At 44.5% G+C, this 15,184-nt stretch overlaps 1 protein-coding gene across 1 annotated transcript; it reads right to left on the bottom strand.

Annotated features, from left to right (window-relative positions):
* Window positions 1–6,068: 6,068 nt before the first annotated feature.
* Window positions 6,069–6,986, bottom strand: LOC146341555 (olfactory receptor 14A16-like). The gene has a single exon (XM_084808374.1). It carries the CDS (start codon window positions 6,984–6,986, stop codon window positions 6,069–6,071), a length of 918 nt encoding a protein of 305 aa, XP_084664500.1.
* Window positions 6,987–15,184: the final 8,198 nt, after the last annotated feature.

Raw genomic sequence — 15,184 nt, 5'->3', positions numbered from 1 at the left:
TCAACTAGAACTCTTCCGAAGTGTTGTGAAAGTCTATTCTAGTTTTTGGAACTATTGTGATGTCATGGGGGAGAGATTGGGGTGAATGAAAGTGTGTGGAGAAAAATGGTCATTTTGGGAGGCAGGCAAAGGTATAAATATTATCAAAGGAGGGGATATCAGTAAAGATGGAGTAGCAGCATCTGTTGGTAAAGTGCTATATTTTCACAGACATGTTCTCAGCTGCCATGTTCTTCCACAAGGCAATGTCTGAATGATACTACATCATAGCATAGCATTATTCTACTTGTGTTCTGTGTATGTGGATTTGGGAGGGGGGGAGTATGACAGCCTCCATGTTCACCTGCCCTTACACTTTTGCCTCCCCCCCACCTCACACCATTACAATGTCTCTGAAGAATGCTCTCCCCTATGCCTGTGGAAGGGGCTGTCAAAGTTGTGGGTGGGGCTTAGTTGCCCATCACTAATTCCAATCCCCTCTTCTTCTTTTATTCCTGCCTGCCTCCACTTTCATAAATGAGCTTTATTAGCCTTGAGAAAATATATACTTCACTTTAGAAATCTTTCATTGGCTTACTTCAGAAGAGTGCATCTGCATCTCTGTCTTCAAAATACAGCAATCATTGATATGATACTAGGGTTGTGCATTCATTTATATAATGAATGAAAAATGAACTGAAAGATCCACTTCAATTGTGTTAGTTAGAAAACCAAATGGGAATTCAAACTAATGATTTCCAAATGAAAAATACATTAGTTTCATTTGTTTCTCATTCATTTTTATTGAAATGGAAAGCTGAAACAATTGAAACAGCCAGTTCAGGTCACAAAGAGGTTGTGGCAAGGAAGCCATCCTTGTCTGGCCTTTTAAATAGCTTATAGAATGAGGAAATGTTTTCCTTCAATTATCTTTATGAAATATCTGTCCAGTCTGATCCTATGAAAGGCAGTAGAATTCCTGAAACCAACATGCCTTCTGAATGAAAAGCATCAAATATACAGGCGGTAGAAGACTGGCCTAATCTTCCACTGAAAATAAAATGAAACGTTATGGAGGGAGATGTTTTGAAATTGTACCTAAAACATGGAACTCCCCCTGCAATCAATGACATTTGGAAGATCTAACTCATTTAAGTAGACCTTGATTGCTTACAAGTGTCATACCATGAAGTTACAGGCAGCAGAAGAATGGCAGGTCTTCCACTGAAATCATTTAGAGGGGGAAATGAATGAAAACAAGTAAACTAGTTGTGAATCAGCAATGCAAATGAGTGTAAAACAAACACATGGATAATGAAATGAATGAAACCTTTACAGCACAAATGCTATTGGGATAGTTGACAGCCTCCAAAGTCCAAGGTTGCCAAGTATCCTATGCAAGGTGGGAGGAGGATGAAGGGGATGCTCTCCTCCATGCTCTAGCCACCTTGCTTTTGTGGCTAGATGGCTTACTTTGGCTATCTAGCTGGGGCGCTTTGGAGCAGGAGGGGGGAGGCCACATGGTGCATAGGAAGCTGTGTAAAGCAGCCTCCATGGTCTCCTCCCCACTCCGCCCCCGGGACCGTCCCTTTTTGCCTTCTCCATGCTTGTTTCTGAACATGAAGACTGGTAAGAACCATGCCACCTATGAGGTGGCAGGGGAGGGAGGGCAGTTCCTGGCAACTGAGGTAGGAGAACTGGCTTTGATCTTGGTTCCCATAAACCATGATAACCTACAGCCCTCTAGACAGGACATTTTTAATAACAGAATGCATGGAATGTCTGAATCATAATATGGCAGATGAACTGGGGAAAGAGTTTCTTAAAACTTCACATATATTTGTTTGGTTTAGGGGTTTTTGCTGGAAAACAGCTCTGGCTACAAGTAACATTCCAACTTCTCACAAGTTGTTATCCCATTACCCAACCAGATGTACTGAATGAACGTCTGATGTTCCTATTACAATATGCAGGCTGCTTCCCATAGTGGTGATACCCTACCCTTTTCTTTCCACCTCCCCTATAACACTGGATTGTTGTGAAGATGAACAGGGAGAGAATGATAATCATGCGAGCTGCCATGAGGCTTTCCTTTGAGGAAGTAGGGGAGGGGGAGATGGAATAATAAGAGAATTAAAACGACTTTCATGTGTGCAGAGTAGAGATGTGCAAAAGTCACTTATCTTTTTGAAGGGGTGATTCTCAGTGAGGGGGAGGAGCTCCGCACCTCCCTCCGAAATCCTAACCCGTCTGGCTCCGCTCCGCAGCAACTCCGCGGAACTGCCGGCCAGGTGCATTCGCAGGCGTGCGGAGCCTGCGGATGCAAATGGCGGCCGCTATGTCAGCCACCATTTGTGTTCCTGTTTTTTTGCCGTGATAGACTACATAAATATTTATGTAGCCTATCACGGAAAAAAAACAGGGGCGCAAATGGCGACGGCGATGGCAGCCGCAATTTGCATTCCCTTTTTTTTCCCATGATAGGCTACGTAAATATTTACGTAGCCTATCATGGCCTCCGCAGGGACGCAAACGGCATCCCTGCGTTAGCCGTGATAGGCTACATAAGTATTTACGTATTTACGTAGCCTATCACAGCAAAAATGGACGCGGCCGCCATTCAGAAAGCAGCGTGAACAGCACCGGGTAAGTGCTCCATTTCACACGCCTTTAGCGGGGTGGTGGGGTGAGGGGGCTTCGTTCCGCCATGGATTTTGGGGGGCTGAATGCACTAGCATTCGGCCTCACTGAGATCTGTGGCAGAATCCTCTGACATCCCTAGTGCAGAGGAACATAGGAAGCTGCCTCACACTGAATCAGACAATTTGTCCATTTAGCCCAATATTGTTGACACTGACAGGCAGTGGCTATCCACTGTTTCAGGCAGGAGTTTTTCCAGCCCTACCAAGTGACACCATGGATAGAACCTACTGCAGGATAAGCATGTGCTCTGCCATTGAGCCAATGCCTCCCTTCTCAAAGAAGAATTAGAAGGATTTTAATGTCTCGACTCCTGGGATACTTGTTTGTATCCATACCATGTAATTATTTGTTTATAATCATTACCTGAAGTTGTGCATGCCTGGTACATTTACTCAGTGTTCTGACAGGGAGCTGATAACATTGGAACATGTGTATGTATCAAGATTGGTATTGAACTGCACCTGTTGACTTCCTTCTTGGACATTTTATACACACCATTGTGATAATTATACCGGCGGCATAGGAGTTTCTCAGTTGTAAATAGTAAGCCATGTTTGCTGAGGTCTCGGGGTTAGGAGAGAGAAGATAGAAGGCTGGGAATTGTTGGACAGAGTTTTGAGAATAGCCAGTAAATAGGCTATATTTCATTGAGATTAGCTCAGCAGTTTTTAAATGAGTTTTTAGGTAGCACAGTGTCCCCCAGGCATTGGGATCTCCTTCTTTAATGAGTCAATCATTCTGCCAATGGCAGAAGGGTACTGAGACAAGTTTGAGGTAACTGAGGCACCTGGGGGCCTGGTCCTGCAGGGAATGGTGGTCTGCCAGGCAGAAGTCCACAGAGAGAGCGGTGGTGGCACCAGCAGCAACAGCAAGCAGAAGCAGCAGGCACTCCCTCTCCCTGGATGATGGCTTCTCCTACAGATCCTGGCTCTCTCCGACAGATACTGGCTAGGATACTATTTTCTTAACCAAAAGGCACGAAGAGCCACTTTCTGAGATATCCATAAGGCTGAACTATAGTAAAAGGGGAGGGTCTAGAATGGTTTCTTGGAACCCACCTCCTCCCACTTATAATGAAGGATGTTGATTCAAAATGGAGGCTGCAATTCTGTGCTGGCTTACTAGACAGTAATTCCCATTAAACAAAAGCCAACTTATATTTGAGGAAAACATATGGGGCCAGAGGTGGGTGTAAGAACCTGTCCAGCCCTGTCACTAGGGCTTACATCTGAGAAACCTGCATAGGATTATAGTTTAGAGCAATTCCAGATGCATCCTCCCATCCCTTTTTTCCAGAAGCTGAGGGTTTACCTCTGCATAAGTTTTACATCAAGACTTTACTTTACTTTACACTCTCCTCCCTCAAGTGTTCTTTCTGGCAGGCAGGATGTCAACAGATGCCATTTGCCACCTCTTTTACTATGTAACGTTCTTCTGATCCATCTCACAAAATACAGTTGTTTTTAATTAAACTACTGTAATATAAACCTTGTTTCCTGAAGTGATGTAGTATATAAAAGTGCATAACCCAGAAGAAGCTGAAGAGGAAGAATTCTATCTCTTCCATCCCTTCCCTGAGAAGCAGAGATAAGGTGGAATAGCACTCTGGTTTCAAAATATCAAGTTGCCCCCTCCATGTGTAGACATCTCTCATACTAGTATGTGGTGCTCAGGAGCCTGTTGTAATAAAGACTCTGTTCAGAATGAAGTGTCAGAGGAATTAACTTAAACTTTTATTTCAGGGCAAAACACAGTAGAGGCCTAGAGCCTAGGAGTATACAAAACCCACTTACTTTTCTGGTCTGGGCATCCATGGGGTGGGGGGAGGCGATCCGTCCCTTCCCCCAGAATCCTGCCTGGCCAGATCCACTCCACAGCGAGTCTGCAGAGCTGCTGACTGGGCCCGTCTGCAGCCGGACTTCTGTCCACTGCCAGGCTGCAGCTGCAAATGGTGTCCCCACTCTTTGCTATGATAGGCTATGTAAATATTTATGTAGCCTATCACTGAAAAGAGCAGGGACGCAAATGGCGTCCCATACACCAGACGCCATTTGCGGCCTCAGTCCGGGGCAGCGGATGGACAGCAGCAGTGGACGGACCTGTACCAGCCGGCAGCAGGTAGGGTGTGTCCGGAGAGGATTTTTTTTGGGGGGGGGAGTAGTCAGTTCCTCAAACTCATTGTAGTCCATGGAGGATTTCTCCACCATCCCTACTAGAGCCTCTTAAATACAGTGGGTTCTTCTTCCCACACTGCCTGTAGGGCCGCATCTACATGGCGCCGATTTCATTGTTTGTTCTGTCGGAGCTGCACAGTATTAGCACTGCAAATTAACAACTGGGGCTGTAGACGGGAGGGTTAAAGCTGGCTTCCCAAGCTGGAAAGAGCAGAGAGTGCAGAGCTGGGAGGAGGGCGCATGGCTAGCATGTAGGACATGCTTGCAAGTAGATGTTCATAACAAACCCTGCATACACATTCTCACTAACAACACTGCGATTTCAATCTGAGGAAGGGGCACTCAGCTCAACTCCCTGCAGTGAACCTGAAGCAAGTGAAAACTTTGCAGCAAATGGACTCTGAGAAAATCCAGTTTTCTCCATGAAAACCACGATTGGCTGTGAAGCGGGGACTGCATCATCTGTCGCAAAGGTCTTCCCTTCCAAGTGGCACTGGGGCAAATGGCTCATGTGGATGGGGCCTAGGAGGCAGATGGGCCCTGCCATGAATATGAACTCTTTATTCTCCAGAGTTTCATTTATCTGATTAGTGACCATTACAAGTAGGGCACAATAATGATACAATAGTCCTGCAGTATTTACAGCTTACAAAATGGTTCTGAAACATGCGTACACACACACCAACCGACCCGCACATAAATAATATTGGCTGAATGTATGTGCATAAATGAACAGATATCTCTTTCTTTGTTCAGAAAGGATTCTAGCGGCATAACTCTTCTTGCTTCTCTGCCTCTCTTAATCAGTAATATGCCTTTCAGGCTTGACACCCTCCTCATCCTCATAATGTACATCAGTCATTTCCATGAAAGCTTTCAAGGAATGTCTACGGTGTGCTGCAAGTTGGAGTACAAAGTGTAAATGTTCCAATTTGCAGCACACTGAACTTGCTCTACCTGCAGCAATTTTTATTGGGTCAGTTTCATATTTCTGCAGAATTCTAGACCTCATCGGGTAGAACATGGATACCAGGTTTCACATCAATAGCTAAACAGGTGTCATTTTTATAAGAAATAGAATTCTGAGTATTATAATGGTGGAATCTTTTGTTTGGTGCATGTTGGTGGCAGCACTCCCATGCCTGTTTAGTTACATACAGAGAGAATTTATCTTCAGAGAACAGAACTGGAGAATGTATTCACAAAAGAGTGTCACAAACCTAACAGTTTCGAAAGAGCATTTTTCATCTCTTTGTTTCTCATGCTGTAGATTACTGGGTTTATTAAGGGTGGAACGATGGAATATATCATGGTCAATGCCAAATCCAGATGTGAGGATCTGTCAGAGTTGGGCCTGAGATAAGCAAAGGATACAGTGAATAAAAATATGGAGAAGACAATAAGGTGGGGTAGGCAGGTTGAGAAGGCCTTTTTCCTTCCCTGAACAGAAGGGATTTTCAGAACAGCACTGAAGATATGGATATAAGTTACAACAATGAAGGTAAAGCAGCCTAATGTAATGATAAGACTAAAGAGAACAGCTCCAGTTTCAGTTTGAGATGAATCAGAGCAGGCAAGCTTAAGTAACTGTGGGATTTCACAGAAGAACTGATCAACAGCATTGGAACAGAAAAGGTTTGCAAAAGTTCCACCAGTGTGTAAAATTGCATTAAGAAGACTGCTGATCCATGCACTGGCAACCATTTGGGTGCAGGCTGTCCTGTTCATCAACATCTCATATTGTAATGGATTGCAAATGGCAACATACCGATCATAGGCCATGACTGTTAGGAGGGCAATATCAGATGCTAAAAAGAAGACAAGCAAGAGGACCTGAGCAACACATCCAGAATAAGAAATGTGTCTGCTATTCATGAGGGAATTGATGGTGGCTTTGGGGATAATGGCTGAAACCGAACCTATGTCCTGCATGGCCAAGTTCATCAGAAAGAAGTACATGGGGGTGTGTCTTAGGTGGTGATCAAAAGCTATGGCACAGATGATGAGAAGATTCCCTGATATAGTTGTTACATACAATGCCAGGAACGCAAGGCTGTGTAGAATCTGCAATTCCCTGTTTGCTGAGAATTCAAGGAGCAGAAATTCAGAGACAAAGGACTGGTTATCCATTTTTCCCCATTAACTACTAAGAAGAAAACAGAAAGATAAGTGTTAAATCTGCATCCTGATATAATAACAAACATTCATTTAATTTTGGAGATATTTAAGAGGGAAAAAAATGAAAGAAATATTATAAAAGATTATACAGAAGGTTTGCAAGTCTCATCTCCTTCTTTATTTCATTTATAACATAGTCTTTGTACTAGAGCTTAAAAGCTGGAGCATCCTACTGTTAATTAACTATTTGCAGTGAACCTTGCAATGACTAGTAGATAAGCCATAGAACACCCCCCCCAAAAAAAAAAAAAAAAACACTCCACACACATTGGAGACTTGGGGCTTAGGAATGGATGGGGCTGAAATATGCAGAAGGCCGTTGGTTCCATATTTAAGCTACAGCATCATAATTGGAGTAATTAGCTTATATTTTGAATGTGTTAAAGTGAACTGCCATACCCCCTTTTTGAATTTTCTGGCAGAATTGCATGAGATCTGCAGGGATAGTTGCCCTTCTGAGGGGATCAGGCCTGCCAATTTTCTGATGGAAATTTACAGAGTTTTGTGCAAGAGCAGCCTTTACAGTTTGAAGGTATCTAAAAAAGGGTGCCATTATCCCTCTGTGTTCCTTGCAGAGGGACATAGGAAGGTGCTTTATACTGAGTCAGATAATTGGTCCATCTAGCTCAGTATCATTGAGCTAGCTATTAGCCCTGGCTCTGCAGGATTAGCTCTAAGGTAGATTAGCACAAGTAGAAGGAAATAGTGGTAAAAAGAAATCTGATTTCACTAATCACCAGACACCTGACAATCCATGAAACAGACAGAACAGATTTAACAAAACAGATACATCCCTAGTAGTATCTGCATTCAGCATGCAGAACCTACCCAGGTGATCACTTAAGTGATAAAAACGTGCATAACTTACTCTTTCTGTTCATGGAAATTATATTTCCAGATGCAATTTCTTCTCCTGACACTTAGAGCATTGTGTATCCTCAAAGCCAGCTCTCCTTTTCTTTGCCATTCTTTTTGAAAGAAAGATCATCCTCTCCATTGAGACTATCAAAAGATTTAACCACCCCTGCAGTATGAAGCTGTTACCATGGGGCAGACTGTTACTAATATAAGATTTGTATTCCTGGAGGCTTGGTCTCAGGAGTCCAGCATAAATCAGCAGTTGTGTTCCTGGTGGCTTGCTTGGTCTCAGGAGTGCAACACAAAAGAGAAGCAAGGCAAATAGAGAAAAGTTAACTTTTTGGTCTGTATATTTGCGAACAGTAGGGGAGAGATACTGGCTGGGTTTGGGTCCATGAGAATGAAAACACAAAGATGAGAGTTAAGTTCTTCTCAAACACAATTTCAAAGGTATTTCAGGTACATCTCAGCATAGCTGTGTTTTGGAATTTTTATATAAATAGACTTCCATATAAAGTTTAAAATGAGAAGGAAGTCTCAGCGTAAAGTATATCAACATTTACTATTCAAGTCAATCCATGATATATTCTCCTAGCTAGTGGCCTATTACCAGTTACTACCCTCCCACCCCCACAAGTTTCCATTTCACCCAAAATGTTTGTGAGCAAACATTTCAAGTAACATAGTTCACTGTAGCATAATGTAGCATAATTACTGCAGCTTAATGTGTGGCAGAACTCTGAAACACAAGGGAAGGTGGGAGTACTGAGCGTTTACTGCTAGATCTGATCTCAAATGTCAACCTAGCCATGGCCACAAATGGAACAACAAAGCAGATGGGTGACTTTTGGTGTTCCCCCTTGAGGACAAACTCCAAGGTATCAGTACTGTAATTTGAAGCTGCTGGAGAAGGCCCACATTTGGAATGGTGAAGAAGGCTGGGATTTGGTGAAATGAACGATTTTGAGAGGCATATGAGCAAGGAAGAGGAGTGCAGGTGATTGACAGAGCTATCGTTTCAATTGGATGTTCACCTGAGTAATTAGTTAATGGAGAGAGAGGTTGAAAGATGATAAACAGCAGCAGTATGGTGGGGTGCTTACTGTGGCCTTCCAAACACTGTATGTGTCTGGCTAATAGTCTAGCGAAAATGGAGTTCATTGAACTCCAAATGAACTGCTCTACAGCTAGAAAACCCAAGGGCAACTCACTTCTGGTGATAAAAATATTAATAGTCCAAATAATTGACAATTTGCTTCATTTAATGCTATCCCACAATCCTCTGCCTGAGGCAACCTACTTCATCCTGCTTAATGGTGGGGCTACAGACAGACAGAGATGACCCCACTACTTTCAATCTGAAGCATGCGCCAGCACAGATTAGAATTGGATGATGATCTGGGCCTTAGAAAATGATACAATTTTGGCTGAGACAGATTCGTAAGCCAACAACTTTGACTCGGGCTCTGGATTGGGATCAAGCTTTGGAAAAGTAAGTCTTCATGCCTCCCATTGACTACCATGGGAATTTAATGGTATTGCCATTACCATCTCTAGATAGTTCCACTTGCCTAGTACATTGTTGGCTGCCAAGTAAAAACATCTTGCATTGAGCAGGGAGAAATGTTGGTTCCTCCAGATTAGGTAAAAATGGCAGTGTTGTCTTTTTTGTTTTCTTTCTTTCTTTTTTTGAACCGTCATGATGTTGGGAGGGTAGATTGAGGTGAATATAAGTGTGTGGATAAAAACTGTCATTCTGGGAGGCATGCAAAAGTGTAAATATTATCAGAAATTGTGGGGGGGGATATTGTAAGAACATAAGAAGAGCCATGCTGGATCTGATCAAGTGACCATCTAATTCACCATTCTGTTCACACAGTGGCCAACAAGCTGTCAACTGGCAACCGACAAGCAGGACATGAGCATAACAGCACCCTCCCGCCCATCTTCCCCAGCAACTGGTGTACATAGGTTCACTGCATCTGGTACTGGAGGTAGCACATAGCCTTCAAGAGTAGAAGCCATTGATAGCCTTTCCCTCCATGAATTTGTCCAACCCCCTTTTAAAGCCATCCAAATTGGTGGCCATCCCTACATCCTGTGGTAGCAAGTTCCATACTTTAACTATGCGCTGTGTGAAGGAGTCCTTCCTTTTATCTGTCCTGAATTTCCCACCAATCAGCTTCATCCGATGACCCCGGGTTCTAGTATTCTGAGAGAGGGGAAAAAATGTCTCCCTATCCACATTCTCCACACCTTGCATAATTTTGTACACCTCTACCATGTCTCCCCTTACCCTGCTTTTTTCCAAGCTAAACAATCCCAGCTGTTGCAACCTTCCCTCGTAGGGGAGATGTTCCAGCCCCACTAAAGATGGAGTGGAAACATCTGCTTTTAAAGTGTTATTTTTTCACAGGCATTTTCTCAGCTTCCATATTCTCTCATAATGCAATGTTTGAATGATAGTACATCATGACATAGCATTATTCCAGTTGTTGTTGTTGTTGTTGTTGTTGTTGTGGGGTGGGGGTGGGGGCATGGCAGCCTCCATTTCCACCTGCCCTTACACTTTTGCCTGCATCTCCAGTCATTTTCATGAAAAACACTGAAGATACTGGCAGCAAAAGAATGGCAGGGTCTCCCATTAAAAGCTTTAGGGTGGGAGCTTTCACACATGGCCTTATACACAAATGGGGGCCGTGAATCGCCCATATTATTTATTATTATTTATTGCATTTATATCCTGCCTTTTCTTCTCTTGCAAGGAACCCAAGGCAGCTTACATTATCCTCCTCCTCTCCATTTTATCTTCATAAAAATAGCCCTGTGAGGAAGGTTGGACTGAGTGTCTGTGACTGGCCCAAATTCTAGGGATGGGCGGAACGCTTACCTCCGGGTCTGGGGGGGGTGTCCTCAGGGGGGGAGACGATCTGTCCCTCCCCCCTGGAATCCTAGCCAGCCAGCTCCGTTCTGCAGCAATTTCACAGAGCTACCGGCCGGCTCCGGAGCACCAGCGATATGGCCGCCATTGATTGCCGTATCGTTGGCTGGGCGGATTGACTGTGGATGCAAATGGCATCCACTATGCCATTTGCAGCCATAAAGGTCTTAATTTAAGCTAAATGCAGCCACGCAAATGGCAAAGTGGATGCCATTTGTATCTGCGGTCAATCCGCCCAGCCAGCAATACAGCAATGGCGGCTGTATCGCTGGCACTCCGGAGCCAGCCAGCGGGGAGGATCCGTCTGGTGAGGATTCCTCCAGGAGGTGGAGGTAAGTCTTCCGGTCCTCCATGGACTCGGGGGGGGGGGAGATTCTTTTGAATCCAGCCTCACTGGGGTCTGTGGAGGATTTCTCCCCCATCCCTACCAAAATCACCCAGTGAGCTTCCATGGCTGAGTGGGAACTAGAACCTGGATCTCACAGGTCCCAGTCCAACACTCTAACCACTACACTACACTGGCTCTCATGCAAGACTCACTTATACACCATTTTGTGTATAAGTCTATATCTGCAGTATTGCGATCATCATGTTGTTTTAAAATATGGCTATTGCAGCAGAGGAGGACAGGGCCTGGGTAAGTGCGGGCTGCTCGGCAAGTAGGCATGGGGCTCATGTGCAGTTCCAGGGACATGTGAGCGGGGGCAGGGGCTGTGAGGGTGCCCAGAGAACCCAGACCGGGGGGTGGGGTGGGCTCCTGTCCATCCCTAGTGATGATACACTACCCTTTCCTGTCAGCCTCTCCTACACCATGGGGTTGTTGTGAAGATAAGCAGGGAGAGGGTGATAATCATCCAAGCTGCCCTGAGAAGTTCCTTTGAGGAAGTAAAGTGTGTGTGGGGGAATACAATAATAAAAGAGAAGGAGCTTAACGTGTGCAGAGAAACATAGGAAGCCGCCTTATACTTATTCAGACCATTGGTCCATATAGCTCAGTACTGCTGACACTGTCTGACAGTGGCTCTCCAGGGTTTCAGGCAGGACTTTCTCCAACCCTACATGGAGACACCACAGAACGAAACTTGGACCTTCTGAGTGCAAAGCATGTGCCCTACCACTGAGTTACTGCCCCTCCCTTCCAAGAGAAGAATAAAGAATGCTGTGTTTGGATTCCTAGCACGGTTGTTTGTGTCCCCTACATATAATTATTTATTCATAATGATTACATTAAGTTGAATGTGCCCAGTACATTTCCTCAATGTTCTGACAGGGAGCTGGTAAAATTAGAAGATGTGTACATATCAAGAGTGGTATTGAACTGCACCTGTTGACTCACTAGTTTTAAAAATACCACCATGATACTTACACTTGGCATAGGATTTTTTCAAATGTAAATATTAAGTTGTTGTTTTTTTTGCTGAAGTCTAGGAGTTAGGAAAGAGAAGACAGAAGGCTGGGAGCTTTGGGATGAATTGAATTTTGTGAATAGGCAGTAAATTGGCTATAGTTCATTGAGATTACTGTACCTCAGTGGTTTTTTAGTAAGTTCTTAGGTAGCCCACTCCATGCAGTCAGTGGGATCTCCTTATTTAATAATTCAATCATTCTGACAATCAGGGAGGGATCCCAAGACTAGGGATGGATGAAACCTCCCCTGCCCACTGCTTGCTGAACCCCTGCTACTTACCTAACCCGGAGAGCAGCATGTGGTGAACTGCTGGGCCATCCTGGGGGCTCTCGGCAGCTCTCATTTTTTTGATGAGCTGCCATTTTTGCACAAGATGGGGCTCTGTGTTTCATAGATCTACTGTTTGCACAGTAGATCTCCACAATGCTGGTCATAAAGGTTCATTTCTATGGCTGAAATAAACCATTACGGTCACTGTTACTGTGAGAACAGTAGATCTACAAAAAAAACCCAGACCCCCATCTTGCACAAAAATGGACACTCACATGGATGCAGGGCAGCTGTGGTGAGTCCCAGCCTCATATGTGGGGTGGGGATTCACTGAGCTGAGTTCAGGCAGGGTATGGGTGGAGTTGGGGTGTCAGTGAATTCCCAGACCCAGTTCAGCACTCACACCATCCCTAGCTGAGATACGTTTGAGGTCATTTTGAAGCTGAGAGCACCATTTTGACTGACAGGTAAATCAGGAAGGATCACAAGGCAAAAGATAACTAAGGCAATGTGGGGTATTTTTGCTGGTCCCAGGAATTCCATCCTGTGCATCTGGAATTGGGCCTAAAAGACCAGTGTGGGTGCATGGAGGGTAAGTTGTAAGAAAACACAATTTGTTACACTGCACAACATCATCACTGATCACAGGGGAAGTCAGTTAAGGCATTAGCCTTAGAATGTGTCTATATCGGGCTAAAATACCATACCTTTATCAGGGCCTCTGCTTCCAGATTCCTTGCGGGATTACAATCTGCTCCTTTCCATGTGGTTTTATCCCTTTTTATCCAATTTTAAAAATTTCTTTCTCAGAAAGTTCTATATGTTTAATTATAAAGCAAGCCACTAGATGGCAGTGTAGTATTATGTGTGATAAAGCACCATTTCATCAGTACACCATAGATTTACTGTGGTTCATAGCCGGAGGAGGGAAATGCTGGACTTTCATCATCATGAAAAACAATGCGCTAAAAGTTGTAAAGAGCAGGAGGTGCCCTGGAGGATCACAATGACATGCACAGGACCCATGAACTTCAGTGAGTGATCAGTCACATGCATATGATAAATGCTTTGTGTAGAAATCCCCTTAGTTTCCCATTTCCTGGATTGTGGGAGTTTGAGGCAACATGAGATAGCCTTAACTCTGCTCTTCAATCGGAAGCTTTTTCCCCATTGATTTGCCCTGTTTGTTGAAAATGACTTTTATCATTACCTATCCTCTCCCCAATGTATTTCAATCTGCTTTCTTGCAATTTGAGCTATATTATACATGGGATTATAAATACTTCACCAATTTGATTTTTTAAAAATATTTACTATCTAGGAATGTACGAAAGTCACTTACCTTTTTGCGGATTGTGTTCGTGGTGGGGGGGAGGCGCTCCGTCCCTTCCCCCGGAATCCTTGATGTGGTGGGAGGTGATCTGGTCCTCCCACCTGGAATCCTGCCTGGCTGGCTCTGCTCTGCAGCAGCTCAGCGGAGCAGCCAGCCAGGGCTGTCCGCAGCTGGAGTTCTGGCCACAGACTGGCTGGTGTGGACGCAAATGGCGGCCGCTGATGCGGCCACCATTTGCATCCAGCCAGGCAGCCATGATAGGCTACGTAAGTCTTTACGTAGCCTATCATGGCTGGGCAAAAAAAAAATTGGCGTACGCAAATGGCGGCGGCTACAGCTGCCGCCATTTGCGTTCCCTATTTTTCGCCGTTCTAGCCTACGTAAATATTTACGTAGGCTATTATGGCAAAAAAAAGGGGAATGCAAATGGCGTAGTGGGCACTATTTGCGTTCCTTTTTCCCCCCACCATAATAGCTTACATAAATATTTATGTAGACTAGAACGGCAGGAAAAAAAGGAATGCAAATAGCTCCCACTACACCATTTGTGTTCCCCTTTTTTTTGCCGTAATAGGCTACGTAAATATTTATGTAGGCTAGAACGGCGAAAAATAGGGAACCAAATGCGTACGCTGTTTTGTTTTTTTGCTTGCCATGATAGGCTATGTAAATACTTATGTAGCCTATCACGGCAAACAGCAGACGCAAATGGCGGCTGCGGCAGCCAGTCGAAAGGCCAGCCGCCGCCGCCGGAGCTGCCGCCGGAGCCGCCGCCATCTGGAACATCTACCCTAGCTAAGCTTTGTCCCAGGGGGAATCTGCAGGGGTGCAGACGGGGCAGGCCATTTCGCCACAAATTTCGGGGGGCCGAATGTCAGTGCATTCGGCCTCACTGAAATCCGTGGCGGAATTCTCTGCCATCCCTACTTTTGTTAGGAATGTTAAAAAGTTACAGTCGAAGGAGCCATTTTTTGAGATATCCAGAAGGGTTCTTTGTGTTGAAGTATAGTAAAAAGGGGAGGGTCTAGAACTGTTTATTGGAACCCACCTCCTCCCATTCATAATGAAGGGTGCCGTTTCCAAACGGGGCCTGAAATTCGGTTCTGATTTATTCGAGAGTAATCCCCATTAAAAACAGTTTTTTTGAAGGGGAAAACCAGGTGGAAGGTGGCTCTAGGAACTTGTTCAGCCCTATCACTAGGGCTCACTTCTGAGAAATCAGCATAGAATTATATTTTCAAGTAGCTACAGTTCCAGCTTCCCATCCCTTTTCTCCTCTTACTGTCTCTGAGTAAGGTTGACATAAAGACTTTCCCTTACTTTCCATTCTCCTCCCTCAA

The sequence above is a fragment of the Heloderma suspectum genome, chromosome 6, assembly GCF_057233095.1.
Source record: "Heloderma suspectum isolate Gila_16-S chromosome 6, 16-S_ref, whole genome shotgun sequence".
Lineage (NCBI taxonomy): Eukaryota > Metazoa > Chordata > Lepidosauria > Squamata > Helodermatidae > Heloderma > Heloderma suspectum.
The sequence above is the reverse complement of the archived record's forward strand: the minus strand, read 5'-3'. Positions and strand labels throughout refer to the sequence as shown.